This window comes from Eumetopias jubatus, unplaced genomic scaffold (genome assembly GCF_037043125.1).
Source record: "Eumetopias jubatus isolate StellerSeaLion01/CBP00866 unplaced genomic scaffold, mEumJub1_p1.0 scaffold_2, whole genome shotgun sequence".
NCBI lineage: Eukaryota > Metazoa > Chordata > Mammalia > Carnivora > Otariidae > Eumetopias > Eumetopias jubatus.
Window position 1 is genome coordinate 130937481 of NW_028274808.1, and position 20524 is coordinate 130958004.

Consider the following 20524-nt stretch of genomic DNA (forward strand, 5'->3'; position numbering starts at 1 on the left):
ACCCTAGCTTATAGCATCTCCCTCCCCTGTATGCACAGACCATTCACCAAATCCTATAGTGTTAAGGGAACCTATAAAAATGATCAAAGTACTTATTTTTATGTATATATATGTGTAATGAATTTATTAATTTAATATCCTAGAACAGTAAGATCAAAAAAATTGTAATGGAAGATGTTACTACACACTACTACTGGGAGCACCTAATTGAGTCCTTACTCTGGGCCAGGCATTATTACAAACACCTGAGATAAACTTATTAACTCCTCACAAAATCCTAATATGTAGATATTATTACCCACGTTTTACAACTAAGAAAACCAGGACACAGAGACGTTAAGCAACTTTTCCAGAATCACACAATCAGTGAGTGGCAAAGCCGGGATTACAATACAGGCAGTCTGGCTCCAGAGTCCACGCTCTTATTCATTATAATGCCTCCATAATTAGCTAACACTCCAAATTAAAACCACTCACAATAACAATTTCAACTGCTATGAGTCATTTAATAATTGTAATAGAAATGCAATACATGTCTTAAAATGAGTAAAAAACTAATCCAAAATCTGCAAGGACAGGAGACAGTTTATCTGCTGGAGAGTTACCAAAGATTTCAACATTACATGCTATGAAAGGGTATTTACTCAGATTCATGAAGAACTGTAAAATGTCAGCTGAATAGACATATAACATCCAGACTGATAAATTTCCTAAAAACATTCTACCTATCCTAGATCCATCAAGATCACAGATCACCAAAGGTATACCAGAGATCATCAAAATGACAAGACTGTTACTGCAACACAAAAATTCAGAAGTAAAAGGTGGACTTACCCACTAACGTCATGGAAAATCCCTGGAGAATGACACCATTTCCAAAGCTGCCCCTTCTCCGACTGCTAGATTTCACTCCTTCCACAAAGCTCACAAACCCAAGATAAACTTGAACTTTATATGTGTGTGGTTGTAAAAGATGGCATCTGTGAGAAATCTGAATGTAGCAATGTTGGTGACCTGATTTAGACCTGACTCTTCACTACAACTCTTATTTTGACACACTTAGGACCCTGATCACTTGCTTGGCACATGGTGAACTGGATTACATAATCATTACAGAAACAACAGGAACACATCTTACATTCCCACCTAGCCTGTAAACTCCCAAAGGGTAGGATCTGCACTAAATGCATTGTGTTCTGACAGTAACTGTGACAAATGAGGAACCTAGTAGTCTAGTCACTCAGTAAACACCTGCTGAATCAATGACAGGAAGTAAATAATTCAAGGAAATAAAGGAAGAAAGAACAAGAGGCAAACTGCAAGGCAAAATAAAATCTATCAGCCTGAGATGTGAATTATCATGTGTGTTTTTCCCCCAGATTAGCTGGCAGTCACCTGATAGTTTTAAAGATGAAAAAGGAACTGTTTTTCCATACCTTTACCAAAGCACCTTAAGTATATCTGGCATTTAACCAGTAAATTAAAGAATACAAGCTTCTTGGTGGCCAAGTTTATAACCTTTTGTTTCTTTTGTAAGGAATGAGTGAAGACTAAAAGTAAAGAAGAAAAACAGTTTAAGAATAAAATTCTATTGTGCCCTTCCAAGCAGCCTGCGGTTAAAAAGATGTCCATCAGCAAAATTTTCTGATTACTAAAACAAACTGTCAGCACCCAAGCAAAACTGAAACTCAACTCCCTTTCCTGTTCTCCTTTACATATACCTGGGATGGTAATACTGACCTACTTTATAGAACTATCAGGAGGATTAATCAGCTTAAAAATGTCATGCACGTCCAGAGGAAGAGAGATTATAATACCTATAGTTAACCACTTCTACAATTAACAAATGAACTTGGTCTCATGTATCACAATGCAAACCACTGTTAGTTACCTAAAAATAACACTGCAAATTTTTAAGTCACAAACGGGGGCTCCTGCATGGCTCAGTAGGTTAAGCATCTGCCCTCAGCTCAGGTCATGATTCCAGCGTCCTGGGATGGAGCCCCCACATCAGCCTCCCTGCTCAGTGGGGAGCCTGCTTCTCCCTCTGCCTGCCCCTCCCCCTGCTTGTGCTCTCTCATGCTCTCTCTCTCTGTCAAATAAATAAAATTTTTAAAATCTTTAAAAAAATTAAAGAAATAAAGAATATGCTCATTAATAAGTACATATTTTCTAAAACTTTCAAGTGTCTTTAAAGAAAGTAGGCCGAGTACAGACAGGAAAAAGTAACTTTTGATGACTCACCCCAGAAATAATAATAAAATTATTAAATGACACTGCTCCTGAGCTCCAGGCATCTGAACTAGAAAGCTGTCCACGCAGCTAAATTCTTCAGCCATAGGGTTTGATTACTCCCACGGTTGTCATCATCATCAGAAAGGGTTGTGCAGCCTCCTGGACCACCTGCCACCCCTAATGAGGAAGGGATGGGGTTTCTAACAGTGCAATGTTGAGATCTGAACATTTCCTGTGGCACCTTCTGCCTTTTATATCAGGGTTATGCCCATAGGAACATGCACTTCAGTAATAGGAAGTCATTACAGGATGTCTTCCATTTTCTTTCAGCTCAGCTAGTTTGCTTTTCAGCAAAAGCTGGTTAACATGAGAGAGTTACCTCGTCCTTCAGATGTCCGAGAGGAACTTGGTAAGCTAGTTGAAAGTGTTACTTCTACCAGGGTTAGCAGCAACCACAGCTCTGGGAATTGACGCTTTTGAGATATTCCGCTTTATAAACCCCATTTATCAAACAGCGGGAGAGCTGTTACATATGGTGATGGGCATTATGGAAATGCTTAGGTTGAATACAAAATTTGAATGTGAACTGGATTAATTACCTGCAAGAAAGAGAGAAACTAACTCGGGAGGGGGTAAAAGGAACCAATCATAGATATGAATCAAACAGGGTTGCACAGAAATGTTAGAGTCTGCTTTAAATGGTTACCATTGAAGTTTCCTGTGAAAAAGGTTTCCCGGAAGGTCAATGCAGAATTTTAAAAATTTAACATAGTGAAGTTAGATTAAATAATTGCACCTACCACAGTTCTTTGTCTACTCAAAATAGAAAGGTTAGAAGAGGTTTACATAAATTCAGACATCCCTAATAACACAAGGATTAGCTGGTGCTAAAATCCCAATATGAAGAATCAGAGTATGCATGGGGAGAGGAGACCTGTGGGTTTGGCTGAAGAATACAGTGCTGACAATGTGGCTGGATGGGAATAAGAGAAGCAGAGTAAACTAAGGTAAAATCCTTGAATTTATTTTCTATGGGCAACCAGTTTCTATTTTAGTTTAATAAAATATTTCAAGATGTGCTAATGTTCAGTTATAGTTTAGTCACTTTACTTATTTAAAAAAATCACAATTTGGGAAAAAACTCACGTTTTGCTTGCTTTATTAAAAAAGAAAAAAATTTAAAATTTAAAAATTTAAAAAGGCGGGAAGGCACACAAGTCTTCCTATAATGTAGTTCTGTAACTCTACATCTTCAGAAATTATGAGATGAATTCATGGGCAAAAACATGTGGAAATTAGTTTAATAATCCTAAAATTTTCTCACCACTGAAACTACCCCTGATTTTTGGAGAGGTAAGGTTGATAATCACAATGTGATGGGGAGAATGAAGGAGCAAAAAGTCATATGGGAGAGGAATATACAAAACAGTTATAATCCAACTGTTTTTTTTTTTAAAGCTGGACATTGAGTTTAGATGGGACTTTGATATTCTGCCCATAAAAAATGCTTCTGGGAATCACAGGGCTCTTTGCCTTTGGCCAAAGCACAAATGAATGAGTCACAGAGATACACAACCTAGAACCCCAGGCTGCCCAACACACTGGGAAGATATGGGACCTTCATAACCAGGAGTTTCAGTATTTGATGTGTCCTTGAAATGCCCTCTCCCCATCACACACAGAGACACACAGGAAGCTGGTCACATAAGAGCAGTACTAAGAGGTAAGAGAAATGCACAGTAGCCGCAGAAACAGCAAAAGCAATAGGTAACTATTAGATGATCCCAAGGAGAAAAAAAAAAAACCCTTTAAAATCATTGTGAAGTGCTTTATACCACCGCTATGTCACAGGTATAGGATTCCTCCTAAAAAAAATGAATGTGTGTCCCTGGCAACCATGCCAATTAGAGACAATGTGTATAAACTGATCAACTGGCAGGACAGACGCAAGGTGCACGTTCTGACAGAAGAGTCTCATCCCATCATCCCAGTGCATCCCCTACCCCATCTTCCTCCACCTTTCCTTCCCCCGACTCTTCAATCCTTCACACTACAAAGTCCTCTGGTCTGGGCAATGGTGTGGACTTGAAATCACAAACCCACCCACTGCCCCTAGAAGCATCCTGAGAAAGTGCTCTTCTATCAAGTTCCCTCCCCAAACAGCAGAGGGGTTACTTAGGGCCAGCACAGGCTACCTGAAACAGGGTCTGCCTGTCACTGACTTCCCCCCCTCTGCCTAGCAGCTCTCCAGGTCACAGTTCTCAAAAAACACATGGAGAAAACAAGTTCATTCTCTTTTTCCCAGTCATTAAAAATAAACCCAAATGGTCCCCAATTTAGAACACACCTACCAATGAAAAAAGTTAAAAGAGAAGGAGGTGCCCACCCACATAATCTTTCCATTCAAAGAGGCACTATTTCACAGCTGCTATGGAGTTTATAATTAACAGACAAGCTTAACCAACAACAGAAGTTTCTGGAATCTACTGTAACTTACACTAGGGCCTTGCTTATTACAAATTTAGATTACAAGCATGGGCTGGATTCTGTGGCTGAATCCAAAAGCCTTCTTGACGCACCTCTAGCTCAAGTCTCTTGCAGTCACTCAGCCTTGCCTACAGGGAGCGGGGGCAGGCTGAGGCGTTGGCCTGACCCGGTGTGCAGGCTGAAGCAGTGACTACTCCTGCTCACTCACTCCCAGAGCCCACAAACCACCCACCACTAGCTCCATGGAGCTGTCAGGAGGTTCCACTGGAACAATGTCACATTGCACTGAGGTGCGTTCACCATGGGGCCTCCCACAGGTCTTTGAGATGGTTGGACTGAAAGCATTTTGTTTCCTTTCTCACCTGCCACCCCAGGTTGAATCCTCTCACCCCAGGTTCTAAGACAAAGGTGAGGGGGGGGGCAGGCAGGCTGCCAGAGGGCAGAATCACAGAGCAGACAGACAGGAGGGCGGGAGCAGGGCAGTTTTCACAGGCCACAGGTAGCTCTGCTGAGTCGTCTTTACCATCTGAATCTACTGCATCAAGAGCTACACTACAACGGGAAGTCTCCTTTTACAGGAAAGGGAATTGAGCTCAGAAATACAGAGACAGGTAACGCCTACACCTGGTTTGTCTGACTCCAGAGTTCACCCTGTGTTGTCTCTGCAGTCCTGGAAAGATCTCCTCCTGGTCCCCAAAATCCTCCCTTCAAAGGCTGGCCAGGGTGAGGACAAATCCTTCAAGGATCATTGGTATGAAGTGGGCCTTAAATATCTTTAAGTCCTGGCTGGACATACACATTCCCATAGGAAGGAGCAAGTTGTTGGACTGTGACTTGCCATTAATCTCTCTCTAGGCATTAATGTTAGATACTGGCTCTCACTTGAGGAAACAGCAAGAATAGGAGGCTCATGTAAGATACAAGTGAGTTTTAATAGAAGGAAGGGAAAGACGACCTTGGTTTTTTTACTCTTTTCCAAAAAGAAAATCATTTTTAGAAATCAAAAACCTTCCTGCATATTATACTTTTATGTCAATTGGTAAAAGATATAATGGGTAGGGTTTACTAACTCAATTATAAATTGATAGCACATATACTGAAATTTTATTTCAATGAATAACAGAATCTACTAACATTTGAAAACCTTTAGGATCAGGTGCATTGTACATATAAAGGTGTACAAACATATGGCTCATGCTACAAACTCCTTCCTTGAAATCCCAAGAGTCCAGGGCCCACATGTTAGGAAAGCCCTGACAGAACATTGGGATTTGCTCCAGGTGAGCAGGCCTGATGGGATGTCTTAGGGAGGGCTCCAATGAGGGAACCTGTAGGCAAAGAATGGGGAAGAAGCCCACAAATGATACTTCACATACTTCATAATTTTGCTTAAGACCAGTCCAATGGCCCTTTATCCAATGGTCAAATTATTAATTTATAAATTAATACTGACATTTGGGCAGGTGAACTATGGAACACAGCCACTTGCTATGGGAGGGAATAAATATGAGAAAGGAGGGAGAAGTGTGTCATGGAAAAAATTTAGCTCATCCTGATGTCAAACTGACCTTCCTAGATAAACATGAAAGAGTAAAATTATCTAGAAAAAAAAAAAACAGCAAGGCTGTTCTTTAATGAAGCTTCAGTATCTTCACTTGATTTGGATTGAATAAAAAAGATAATAAGTAACAAACAAAATGACATCTGCCCATGTTAGTGTGAAAAACACAACATGGTCACAACTGAAGACCCTACCTTATCATTTCTCACCAAAAGGAGACCATTTAAACTTCATCATTACTACTTCCAAAATCCAAGACTGAGAAAGTACCTCACAGATTCATTCATGCTATATATATACTCAAGGTCAAACTCACACAGAAAAAGTGGGAGGAAAATAAATTGAAATCAGAGGACTTTAAATATGTGCAGCCCCTTTCACCCTCCATCACCAGTCCTGCCACACTATTCAACATTCCCTGAACAAGGATTGCACCTTGATAGCCATGCCTTTAAAACAAAACAAAACAAAACCCACAGGGTACACTCAGGGTGTGTGCAATAAGCTGAGTGTTCCTGCCACATGCATACACACACACACACACACACACACACACACACACACGCTAAAGTCCTACTATGCTTCTTACTTGACCCCTAAAGGCAGAATGGATCCCGCTCCCCAGCTCCCTCCAGCATATTCTTTAACTTACCTCACACATCCTTCCACGGGGGATCCCTGGAGCCACATCATCACTAACTCCCATTCAACTATCTCTTCACACGAGCACAGTGCTTAGCCCAAAATGCTAAACAAAAGCATGTTGCCAAAATTGATGAACGAACACTCAATTAGGAGGAAAAATGAGGTGAAAATGCTTCTGATATTGACTGTGTGAGGGTTATAGATCCACAAAATGATCATAATGTCTTAGCATTCAATTACCAGAGAAAAATCTCTCTAACTCTGAACTCGTCAACCTCCCCGCCTCCATCGGCCAGTGATATTACATATGTTATCTAATAAGACGAGAAAGGAAAAGTCTGGTTTTCTGACAAAAAGATTTGAATTGAACACAAAAGTTCCAAACAGCAAGGGATCCCTGCACCAGATCAGAGCCTCTCGAAAGATAAACACTCAGTGAGGAAATCTTCAACCCGCTCTCCCCCTTTCCTCAGCCTTTCTCACCAATCATGGAGGCGAACTAGGTGTGCTCACCTGGCTTATTTCCTTCCCTCTCGTGGCCCAGCTGCCCCTTGGTGTTCAAACCGCAGGTGTACACTTCCCCATCCTCCAGCAGGAATACGGAGTGGTTTCCTCCACAGGCCACTTCCTTGACGCTTCTATCGGATATGAATCCACACACCTGTGGCTCAGCCACAATCCCTTGCAGGTTGGTGCTGATCCCAGGTTGGCCCAGAGACCAATATCCCCAACATAACATTGTTCTGATCCTTCAGGGAGTCATGTAGCCTAGAAGAGAGTTCTGTAAAAAAAAAAGGTTTAAAAAAGAGGTCAGAGAAAATAACTTTTAAGTAATAAATATAATCAATTTTAAAAAGAACACTCCCCTTAATACTCTCCAGATACCTTGCATCTCAAAATAATACATATTAACATCGTTGAAAATATTTATAGTAATGATGCTGTTTTCGTGTTTCAGTAGGAGTTTAAAAAAACATTTCTAAACAAATTTTGTTTATATAAATGAATAGTGAACACAAACAGAATATAACTTTTAGATCGCTGATAAGGAACTCCAAATACAGGAGACTCGCTAAAACAATCTTTGCAAACCATTATGGCAATAAGAGTCTGGAAATTACCCTCCTAATTTCATCTTGTCCTTTCTCCTTGCCCCTTTTGAGTTTTCTGCTTATTTCATGTTATAAAATTTTTTGAACTAATTAACTCTTTTAGGTAACCTATTGTTAGCTTGGACAGTAATAATTCACCACTTAAAACAAAACATAATATTAATAATAATAAAATGAAAAAAAAGAAAAATGGGGAAAAAATGTTATCTTCTCTGCCATTTCTTCTTACACAACCTTCTGGCTCAGAGTCAACTTCACTTCCTACCTAAAAGCCCCTAGGGATCATTCCAGCCACAGTTAGCCTGCATTCCTCTGACACATCTACTATAGTGTCTTGATTGGAGACTTTCTCTGTGGTTTGTTGTTTTGTTTTTTTTTGCTTGTTTTTTTTTGCTTTTTTTTTTTTTTTAAACTTAACTCCTCAGCCAGAGCCTAACTCCCTTAAATAGGGACCACAGTATAACATACCTCTTTGATTTAGCAGCTACTCAATCAACTTTTGGCTGATTCCTGCTGACTCCAACCCAAAGTTTCACCACCTTTTAGAAATTTATGCTTCCCTTTCATACAAACAAAAACAAAATCTCATTGCGTTCTACCAGTTCACACTCACTAGGATGGCTATAATCAAAAACGACAGATAATAACAAATGTTGGTGAGGATGTGGAGAAACTGGAGCCTTCTACATTGCTGGGGGGAACATAAAAATGTGCAGGTCGTTTGGAAAAATATTCTGGCACTTCATCAAAAGGCCAAATATATAGCTACTATATGATCTGGCCATTTCATCCCGAGGTATATATCCAAGAGATTTGCAAATGTATGTCCACACAAAACGATGTACACAAGGAGCACCTGGGTGGCTCAGTCGGTAAAGCATCTGACTTTGGCTCAGGTCATGATATCAGGTTCTTGAGATGGAGCCTCATGTCAGGCTCCCTGCTCAGCAAGGAGTCTGCTTGTTCCGCTGCCCCTCCCCACACCTCATACTCACGTGCATGCATGCTCTTTCCTGCTCTCTCTCAAATCTTAAAAGAAAAACACACACAAAAAAACTTGTACACAAATGTTCATAGCAGCATTACTCATAATACCAAAATGCAGAAATAAACCCAAATACCTATCAATTGATGAATGGATAAACAAAATGGGGTACTTCCAAACCACAGAATATTATTTCACTGCCTATGGTAATGTTATCTGACTTATTCTTTGAACGCTTAAGGCTTCCAGGAAAGGCACAGAAACCCAAAATAAAATATAAAACTGAATCTCAAGATGCTTTCTTAACCAAAAAGTTCTGTTCCTTCCCAAGATTTGTATTCCTTGTCTAGACTCTAGAACTAAAAGGACATTAAGCTTAGCTGTTATTCTTTGAGTTAATTACAAAGGGAGGCAAGATAAAGCACAAACTGGAGCAGGGGGGTAATATATACATTTTAAAAGACCAGAAAAATCACATAATCTTTTCATAATTTAATTTTCCCAACTAACTTCTTTCATCATTTTTAATGTTTCGTGAATTCGTCTTATCTCACCTACCAATAATTACATAAGCAGCATCACAGAGCTTACTATGCAACAGTCACTGTGCTAATTAGCATTTTATATCATTATTTCATCTTCACAACAACCTTATGCCATAAATACTATTTTTAGCTTCATTTTCAGATAAAGCAAGCCTCAGAGAGACTGAGAAGCATGCCCAAGGTCACACAGCTAGAAGGCGTCAGAACCAGGCTACAAATCTAGGCCTGATGCCAATGTCCACAGTCTTATCCACTGGGCTACACTGCCTCCCAAGCAGGTCACCTACGGGAGCAAGAACACAAAAATTACTTGCAGAATGACTAACTGTAGTCAGGATACAATACAGTATGCCCTGCAAAGTTGAAAATAAAGTTGCCCTCTGAGAGGGAAACTAGTCAGAATTAAGAGATAATGGCTGAGATTAGGCAGCTGTAGCATTAAGCCATCCCCTTAACCAGCCAAGTACAAACAGTGCGTCTAAAAATATGGCATGAAGAAGCTACAATTGTATGTCTGCAAAAAGATCTATAAACAATGCTCACAGCAGCTTTATTCATACTAAACAAAAATGGCAACAACCCAAATGTCCATCAACAGGAAGCTGGATAAACAGACTGCAGTATATTCATACAAGGAACACAACTCATCAATAAAACAGGGGGAGGGGGCATGGCTGAAACCCACTTAACGTAAAAGCAAGCTGCAACTCGAGGTGACGCAATCCTTCTGAATGATAAAGGTTAGTTTAAAAAAAATTCCTCAAGGGTGTTATCAACTGCTTTTTTTAAATCCATGTCCCAAAGTCCCTCTTCATCTAGTAACAAATTTGCTGCTCTCTTGCACAAGGGTAAGCATGACCCTGGCGAAGCCAATCAAAGAACACCCCTCCAGGGGCGCCTGGCTGGCTCAGTCAGTTAAGCATCTGCCTTCAGCTCAGGTCATGATCCCAGGGTCCTGGGATTGAGGCCCCCATTGGGCTCCTGCATCGGGCTCCCTGCTCCGAGGAAAGCCTGCTTCTCCCTCCCCCTCTGCTGCTCCCCCTGCTTGTTCATGTTCTCTCTCTGTCAAATAAATAAAAAAATAAAATCTTAAAAGGAAAAACAAAAAACAAAAAACAAAAAACCACCCCCACAAGCCATCACATGACCCCCCACCAAGCCAGAGAAGGCCACCCCTAAGCCACAAGACATGACCACAGCAACCCAATCAGAGAACAGCCCCTAAGCCATTTTGAATGGTTCAGGGATAGGTTCACACTCCCAAGGGAGCCAGAGTCCTTCCCCATGAAGCTCACTGGAGCTCTAAAGGAAGACTGCCTTTTGCCTCTGAAGGATAACTGAGGCTGCTGCGAGCTCTGTTCCCTGCCACACGAGGATACCTATAAGACATTATTACCCTCCTAGCCACAGAGTTTCAAAGACAAGAGACAGAACCAGTCCCAATAATGTTGCCTAGTGGGGGATCCCCTCTTGCCTGGTGCCAGCACCACCACCTTCACTCTTCCCAACTGCAGCTGTTCTTCATTATTTGTGGGCTCCATGCATGTGAATTTACCTACTCACTCACATGTATTTGTACCCCAAGAGCAATACTTGGAGCATCTCTGTAGTCCTTCTCGGATAGGGGCAGAGAGGTGAAAAATCTGAGTCACCCTACGCACACATTCCCAGCCGAAGTCAAACAAGGGGATGCTCTGCCCTCTCGTTTCAACTCTCATACTGTACAGAAGTGGTCTTTCTGCCGTCTATTTGGTGCCAGACTCTTCAGATTTTTATAGTTTTTGTTGGTGATTTTGCTATTTAAAATGCCACCAAGCACAGCGCTGATGCTGCCTAGTGTTCCTAAGTACAAGAAGGCTGTGCTGTGCCTCACCAAGAAAATACATGGGTTAGATGAGCTTCACTCGCACATGAGGTATAGTGCTGTTGGCTGTGAGTTCAATGTTAATGAATCAATCATGGGATAGATCTAAGAAAAGGAAGAAGGAATTTGCTGATCTACATATGTGGTGGCTGTGGAAAGTGCTAAAGTAACATCTACAGTGCATAATGAAGCTACAGAAAAGACGGAAAAGTAGCTGAATCTGTGGATTCACGAGATGATTGTAGTGTGTGGTGGACAGCATTGCTGGGAGGCTGAAAGCCAAAGAAATACACCATCGCATTACCAAGGATCAGAAAAATGTTAAAAACCCTCTTGGCTAGTGTTCTGTCATAAAGAAATATTGTATACAATTAATCACTTGTAAAAAATATATATTAAACTGGGCATCTAAACAGAAATACGCATAAAACACACACAAAATAAGGTCATATACGGATTGGTTGAGCAGAGGCTCTCAGCAGGAACCTAACTAATTCTGTATTTCTAGAAGAACAGTAGCTCAGTATTCACTACTTCAGTGTTTGCAGTGGCTTTGTAGAACACAACTACCACGAAGAACAAAAATCAACTGTATACAGTCTGAATCTCCCTTTTGTGTTTAAGATTGTTCAAATTGGATTTGTCACTTGAAATTTAAAAAAAAGTCCTGATTGATATTATTAATAATTACATTATTAATAACAACAGCAGGTAAGACTTAATTTGAGCTTACTCTGAGTCTGGCACTTTTTCTATGAGCTTCACAGATATTAACTCATTTCATCTTCTATGAGGTAGGTGCTGCTATTATTGTGTCTAACTTAGAAATGAAAAAAAGTGGAACCAGAAAGAAAGGATAAAGGAAAAGAAAAAGATAATAAAACAGAGAATGAAGGAACTTGACTAAATCACACAACTAGGCAATGGCAGAGTTAGGATTTAAGCCCAGAATCTGTGCTCATGACCATTATGCCATCTAATAAGGAATCTAGAAAATAAGGAACCAGCCAAAGGGTCAGAACTTCCCAATGTCTCCAGCACCGTCCAGAGAGAAAGGGTACCATTACCAGTCAACCTATGTGAAATGCTAAGTAATCACTGCCCAAGAGTGGAGGTGGGTAGATCAGACTCCATGACATTAGTCATTAAATTCACCCAGACACTTGCCATACTTAGATTCCGTAATTAACAAGCACCTTAAATAACTTGGTTTCCGAGGCAGCTTCTACTATGGGGAAAGAACACCATGACCAGCTGACCCAAATGTCCCAGCCTTCTTGGCATTTCTACTTCTCGTTATTAATTTAGCATCCTGGATGTATTAGCTTCTTGTAAGTTTGTTTAGCATGAGTTAGTCCTTGAAAGTCAGCGGAACTCTGGGAGCTTTGGCCAACTGCAAGCCTGAGTAAGCAGCCTGATGTATGGCCTCATCCTGATTTTACTACAATTCATTTCAAAAAAGACAAATAGAACTATTGTTCAAGAAAACTTCAAAAATCCTTCCCACCTGAGTTATAGTAATGGAATTTTCAAGTAGCCAAATAAAGAAGTAACGAAGGAGGAACCACAAATAAAATGTATTCCCATGAATGGATTAAAAACCCTAATTAGAAGTGTGATCTAGGTCATCAGGATGCTCTGCCAAAACTATAGCAGGAGGCACTAAATCGTCTAGCTTTCAGGAGAGAAGTTCAGCGCAGTGCAGAGAAGCAGCCGTTAATACAGCTTTCACTTAAAAGTACACCCTAGAAGAACCCCCAAATCTAGCAGCGACTGGCATCCGTGAATTTAAGGTCTAGCTTCAGCAACATTCTTCATCACTTGGCCTTTTGCTCTCCCAGGACCTCCCACCCATTTTTCCTCACTCCCTGTCTGTCCCTTGCTCCTAGAGGAGTGGAATATTCTCCTTCCTTTCAGAACTCGCAATTATGAACAGTGCTGCAGAAGGATACAGGACTGCACTCTGGCTCAGCACCTACGCCAGCCACTGCAGTCCCAGCCCCTCCTTTTCCTGCCTGACTTCCCCATCACAAAGCAAAAGGAAGGAAGATGTTCTATTCCCTCCATGTCGTACCTGGTACTTTTCCCAGCCCTTCTCCCCATCTATTTTTGGTAAAAGGTTCAGGATAATCTCAGCAGGGTTTAAAGGTCAAAAGGACTAAAGTTCAAGCCTGAATTAACCACACACTAGCTGTGAAATCTCGGGGAAGATATTAGCCACTGTTCCCTGTTTCTAAAATGGGGAGAAGGGTGCTTAGCATGATGCCCAACATACAGTACTAAGTGATCAATAAATGTCAACTGCTATATCACTGTTACTCCCTAGTCCGAGTGTTCTTCCCCGAGACCCTCAGCAAACAGGACAGTCCCCAAAAGAGGCTGGGGGTATGACTCCTTTCTTCCTCCCCGTGGTTAGCATTAGCTATGTTCCGCCAAATCTGTGCCACAGCAAAGCAGCACTACCACCATCTGTCATAACTTTCATGAAGGGGATTCGAGGTTGCTAGGAGAAAGTTTTCTGCATGTCTTTTCTTTCAAATTCTGGGTGGGGGGTGCGGGCAGATAAAACTCTTTTTATCAGTCCTAGTAAGCTGAATGCTAAAAGATAAGCTGCAATTCCTAAACTTTGTCTCATTAATCAGACCATACACACAGTAGCCTAACGACTGATTCTTATTCCTTGTCTGAAAGCCACTGGAACCTAAATAACACTCGGGCAGGACTTCTAATCTCATTCATAATAGGGATAAGCGTCCTTTAAATAAGCTTAGAAGCCATTACCCGCATGGTGTATGGGGAGAAGGGGGATCTTTTTCAACGGTAGGAAAAGGCAATGCACAAGCCTTCAGAGCTCTGCAGGCCCTCCCCAAATCAAAGCTTGAAATAAATCTGGAGCCAAAATTCAAATGCAGAATTAACTCCAGTAACAAAGAAGATTCATTCTGATGATATGCTTTATTGTTAAAAAGGTTACTTACCAAACAGAAATGGCAGAGAAAGCAAAGAGAAGTTTTCAACCATGAGACTCTGCTCCTTGCTGCTTTCTCTCCCTCCTTCACTTCAGCTGGACTTTGGTTCTCTCTTTCAGCCAGCAGAGGAACCATTTCTAGCCCTCCCCAGAAGGGACCATTACAGATGGTACCTTCTTCACTACCTGGTGCTGGGCCCTGTGAAGCTAGAATGATCTCTCTGCTGTCTGTGTAAACTCTGGGCTGCCTTCAAAAGACCCTTGACCAGCCTGGCAAGAACTGAAAAGTCTGACAGTGCCAAGTCAAAAATATGAAGCAACCAGGACTCTTATACACAGCTGGTGGGAGTGTAAATTGACATAACCACTTTGGAAAACAAGTTGGCATCATCTAGTGAAGGTGAAGATGTGAAGAGCCCACAGCATGGCAGTCTCACTCCTACCCATATGAACAACAAAATCCAACTTACCAAGCACCTACGGGGCTCCTGCACCATGCTGAGAACTGGAGATACAAAGATGAGTGAAAGCTGGAAACGAAACTTTCTCCAAAGATGGAAATGTTACATACCTACACTGTCCAGTATGGTAGCCACTAGCCACACAAGACTATTGAACACCTGAAATGTGGCTAATGCAACTTAGGGACTAAAATTACCTGAAATTACTTATAATTTTAATCCAAGTCATATATGGCTAGTGGCTACCTTATTGTACAATGAAGCAAGAACCCCACGGACATGTACCTTAAGATATATGCACAAGGATGTCTGTGTCAGCACTGTTTGAAATCGGTAAAACAAAGACAACCCAAATGTCCATCAATAAGGAAATGGATAAACTGTGGCACAGCAGTCAAAAATGAATGCACTCTACAAGCACCAATGAAGCTAAACCTTGAAAGCAATGTTGAGGGGGGAAAAAATGTTACAGAAGAATTTAGAGAATGATGAATTTTTACAAAGTCCAAACACAAGTATAACAAGTATTTGTAGGGGCACCTGGGTGGCTCAGTCGTTAAGCGTCTGCCTTCGGCTCAGGTCATGATCCCAGGGTCTTGGATTGAGCCCCGCATCGGGCTCCCTGCTCCTCAGGAAGCCTGCTTCTCCTTCTCCCACTCCCCCTGCTGGTGTTCCCTCTCTCCTGCCTCTCTCTCTCTCTCTCTGTCAAATAAATAAATAAAATCTTTAAAAAAACAAAAAACAAAAAAACAAGTATTTGTAGATAAAAACATTAGTGGTGGCAAAGCCATGAAGAAAAGCAAAAAAAAAAAAAAAAATGATAAATACAAAATATAAGGTAATGATTATGGAGCCAAGAGTTGGAAGGTACAATGTGGAAGGAGCACAATGGGCATGGCTAATGTTCTGCTTCTGTCCTTTTATTGTTGCCTCTTAGCGCATATATTACATATATTGTCTTATGCCTACAATTACCTCACAATAAAAGAAACGGAAAAGTACTACTGAGGTAGTGTTGCTGCTTCTTGCATCTCACCCACCAATTTCCACCCGTACACAGGCTGGGAGCTTCTCCGTGGCGGAGATAGGTTTCACTCATCTCTGGGTCTCCAGTTCTCAGCAAAGTGCAAGAGCCCAACCCTGCTTGCTAAGTGCCCTCGTGACTTGAACCCAAATCAGGGAAAAGCAGCACTCCCACAACTTCAGTTTGTTAACAGTTTTGTTTTCCAGGTAATACTAGAGAAACATTCCCTCTGCAGTAACAAAAAAATAATACTGTATTTCCTCCATTCTAAAATGCACCCTCCTTCACCACATTTTAGCAGATCTGAAAGTAGAATGCCTTCTACAATTGAAGTTGTCAGTAAAGGGTGGTGTTTCTCAACAGCACTGGCATGCTAGAATTCAGGATTGAAAGCTCTGTGAAGGAAGGACTGAGCCTCTTTTGTTCATTTCCCAATCCTCAGAGAAGTGTCTGCCACACAGTAGGGACTCAATAAATAGTTGCTAAATAAAGAAAAATAGTTACTATTACTGCAAGCCTACTCTGTGTCTGAGTCTTACTAAAAACTTCACAAAGATTATTTAGTTTGCCCTTTACAATAACTTCAAGGCTTAGCAAGGTTAAGTGCCCGAGACACTACATGTAAATAAGTAGTTGAGGGACGCCTGGGTGGCTCAGTCAGTTAAGCAGCTGCCTTCGGCCCAGGTCATGATTCTAGGGTCCTGGGATCAAGTCCCACAACGGGCTCCTTGCTTAGCAGGGAACCTGCTTCTCCCTCTCTCCCCCTCTGCTTGTGTTCTCTCTGTCAAATAAATAAAATCTTTAAAAAAAAAAAAGTAGTTGAAATAGAAACTTAGTAAATGGCAAAGGCAGGATTCAAATCTCCTCTAGACTCCAGAGTCCGTGCTCTTTTTTTTTTTAATTTTTTTAAAAGATTTTTATTTATTTGAGAGAGAGAATGAGAGATAGAGAGCACGAGAGGGAAGAGGGTCAGGGGGAGAAGCAGACTCCCTGCTGAGCAGGGAGCCCGATGTGGGACTCGATCCCGGCACTCCAGGATCATGACCTGAGCTGAAGGCAGTCGCTTAACCAACTGAGCCACCCAGGCGCCCCAGAGTCCATGCTCTTAACCATGACACAATATCATCTCACAAACAAAATGAAGCCAAGTTCCACCCTTTCACCAATTTTGAAAATAAATGTTTAAAGAAAACTGCCTACAGTTAGTGAGCTTATATTAGCGGAATCACCGGCCATGTTTATAGGCAAACAGAAGCTATGTTAGCCAGAGATGGGGGAGAGGTGAGTGAAACAATCTCATAGATAGCCAGACTTTCCTCCATATCCACCCTGACTTACAATATTAATCCAGTTACTGGTTCACACACAGAAACACATGCCCCTGACACCAGTAAGTACTATTTCCAAATGTAGTCAATGTCTAAAGACAAAAGAGTTATATCATCAAAGGGATTATCTTATTAAAAAGACCCTAAAAGTCCATTTGATCCAACCTCTAGGCAAGAAACTTAAATTCCTAACCTCATTTTAATGGCAGCTAAAGCCTTCCGAGGCCAAGTAACTTTGGTCCTCTGAGAAGTAAGTGGTTGAAGCAGAGACCAGAAACTAGGTCTCCTACTTCCTGGGCTCACCGTGTTCTCTTCACTACATCACAGCAGAGGGAAGTCATTAAGGATTTGTTAAGGTCCCCATCTAGGCAGCTATACTAACATGAATCCTTTACACAGTTTATCTAGTTTAATCCTCTTGTCGATTCTGTGAGTTAGATATTATCTCCATGTACAAGATGAGGAAACTGGGGGCGCCTGGGTGGCTCAGTCAGTTGAGCATCTGCCTTCAGCTCAGGTCATGATCCCAGGGTCCCGGGATCGAGTTCCGCATCAGGCTCCCTGTTTGGCGGGGAGTCTGCTTCTCCCTCTCCTCCCCACCTGTGCTCTCTCTCACTATCTCTGTCACTGTCTCTGTCTCTCTCTTTCAAATAAATAAATAAAATCTTAGGAAAAAAAGAAAAAAACAAGATGAGGAAACTGGATTCAGAGAAATTAGGTAACTCACCACAGGTCACACCCTTGGCATATGGACTAGAAGCCAGAATGGTTTTCCCTCACCTTGAAGACCTGCAAGTTAAAGAAATCATAATTAACATTAGCACGGTGCTACAAAGTGCTTTCATGCTATTGAAAAGAAAATGAGAAGTAAACTTCTGAAAATAAGAACATCTTTATATTATGCAAGCTTAAATATTCCCCAATACCTGCACCTTAAGACTGGAGTGTGGTTAAATACCAGTAAGATAATCTCTAACCAACTACAAAGATGTCGCCTCTAAAGGTGAACTTGAGACACAGGTAGCACCTTAAAAAATTACTAGTATTTGTAGTAAATATAAAGGAAAAATAAAGTTATTTTTAAATCTCCCATTTAGGTTAAAAAGAGAAAATTTTGAAAAATAATTCAATTTTGTCTATTTTCCTCCATTTTTTCCATGTACCACACACAGTATAGCTTATTTTGCCAGAACTGTTTTGAAGACTTTCTCTTTCATTCCTGTCATCACCACATCCTCTTTCATGCAAAACAAGATGAGACTATCTGAGAGGCACCTTAAGTCTCTCAAAAGAAAAAAGTCCTCCATAATTTTCATGTATTATCATAACTTTATTTCTATCTTTTATGTAGGAAATCCCGTTCAATTTGGAGAATATTACTTTTATTTCTGAAACTGCAGCAAAACTATCTTGTATCTTCAGGAGCACAACTCTCATCTTTTTAAAATTCTTTTTAATTCTTATGCAAATCTTAAAAAATTTAAATTTGTTACTCAGAACGAAATGCTATAACCAACAACTCCCCACGCCATTTGGAACATTTTAGAATCTCGGTTTCTTTTTTCAAAAATAAAAACCCAACTACATACAGAACAAGTAAAACTGTATGCTAATCGATGGTTTCTTTTTTACATGCCAAAGGAGGAGTTTTGCCAAAGAGGCTCTGAGCCTTCCTCCTTGATTCCTGCATAGTTTCTCCAGAAGGTTCCTAGCCTTAGTGGGGTCAGACAATAATGTGTAATTCATCTATTTTGCTTTAGAAGGAGGTTAAATATATTACTCCCCTTTTCTGAGTTATAATGTCATTCCCCTGCCCTCAGGGTAAAATAAAGTACAAGAAGAGAGAGAGAGCTTCACAGTAATCTGCCTACTAAAACAAGACATCTCTCTCCAGAGTCACTGCATTTAAAAAGGCTGCCAATCCTCATTTTATTTCACTTTTCCTTCTTCTCAGTCTGGAGTTAAAAATCAGCTCACTTGATGTTATCAAATCATCAAATGAAAGGTTCTAGAAATAGCTTCCTATTTGTGGAAGGAGCCAGAAGACGTACAAAAATGGAAGAGAGCTCTCGAATCGTCTTTGCTAAAGCATTCGTGTGTAATGAATGCAAGCAAAATCCTGAAAGGCTTGCTTAGCTATGAATTCAAGGTACTTCCTAATGGGGCTGATTTAAAAGCTAAAGAACAATGTAACCAGAAAACAGCCAAAAACCGTGACAGACCAAAAGCAAAGTTCAAATACACATTGCCCGGGGCCCGCTGTGCATACCCAGAATCACTGCACAGTTGCTTCAGGTGCTGCTCATCGCGCTCCCTGGCTCATCTGTTTCAGGTTACACATGCTCTTCTCTGTCAGTTGTCCCGGTTTGCCCACTCCACACGTTTACAAATGACTCAAAGTGCCACCTGCCCCCGAACGTCCCAGCTCCTGACACCCCCGCGCCGGTCCACGCACTTACGTGTCCGCACACACACCCTCGCCCCGGCTCCGCCCGCAGGCTGACTGGGGCGAGGCGAGCCCGGCACAGCCTCCGCGGGGTGGGTGGTGCCGTGCGCCGCGGCCCCACTGGCGCTGTCAGCTCGGACGCCGAGCCCCGCGTCCTCACTGCAAACTCCTCGCGGCCGCCGGGGCTCCCCCAAAATGCGGAGGCCTCGCCGGCTCCCATTACGCGGGGAAAGGTCCGCGTTCCTCCCTGCGAGGGTGTCACCGGAGCCCCGGAATTCAAATAGGGGCAGACGAGGAGGAAGGGGAGGATCCTCTTTTTGACTTTCTGCGTCGCAATTCCTCCTGGTCTGCACGCAGCCGAGTTGGGGTGGGGGGGCGCTCCCATTTTTAAGGCTGCTTCCGGCCTTTCCGGGCGCCGGGGCTCTTCTGGTCAGAGGGCATGCCCCGAGAACGCCAGGGAGGCGCGCGCGAAGCCGAAGGGCACCTAGCGCGCCCGGCCCCGGCGCAGCCCCGCCGCCTGCCTCCCGCGCCCCGGAGGCGCTGCAGCCGCCGCGCCCCGACCTCCCCGCGCGCCCGGCACCAGGTCGTCGCGGGGAGCGCCCTGCAGCCGCAGCTGCCCCTCCGAGAGCCGCGCGCTGACAGCCGTGCCCCGCGGAACGCGGCGGTCGCGCGGCTGCAGCGCCGCGGTGCCTTCTTCCCTGGAACCCCGGCCCCCGACCCGCGTACCTTGGCTGCCGCCGAACCGCCGCTCGGGATTCCTACTGTGACAGCCCTTCTGGCCCGGCTCGGGGTTTCTCCGTTTTCGGCGTCACAATAATAAGGAAGTTTCCCCGCAAGCCTGCGGACGGCGGAATGTGCTGGGC

At 42.4% G+C, this 20524-nt stretch overlaps 1 protein-coding gene across 7 annotated transcripts in view; it reads right to left on the bottom strand.

Annotated features, from left to right (window-relative positions):
• HERC3 (HECT and RLD domain containing E3 ubiquitin protein ligase 3) overlaps positions 1-20511 on the bottom strand; it is a 128022-nt gene extending 107511 nt beyond the window's left edge. For 2 of the 7 annotated variants that reach the window (XM_028117808.2, XM_028117805.2), the window contains exons 1-3: positions 20388-20507; positions 17943-18004; positions 7442-7709 (exon numbers count right to left, since the gene is read on the bottom strand). In XM_028117808.2, coding sequence (XP_027973609.1) covers positions 7442-7667 — 226 coding nt within the window. In that variant the 5' untranslated portion in view covers positions 7668-7709; positions 17943-18004; positions 20388-20507. Of the gene's footprint in view, positions 1-2614; positions 2809-7441; positions 7710-17942; positions 18005-19484; positions 19638-20387 lie in introns of those variants that run through there. The other 5 variants (XM_028117810.2, XM_028117809.2, XM_028117806.2 and 2 more) reach the window with 4 other exon arrangements.
• Between the last annotated feature and the right edge of the window lie 13 nt (positions 20512-20524).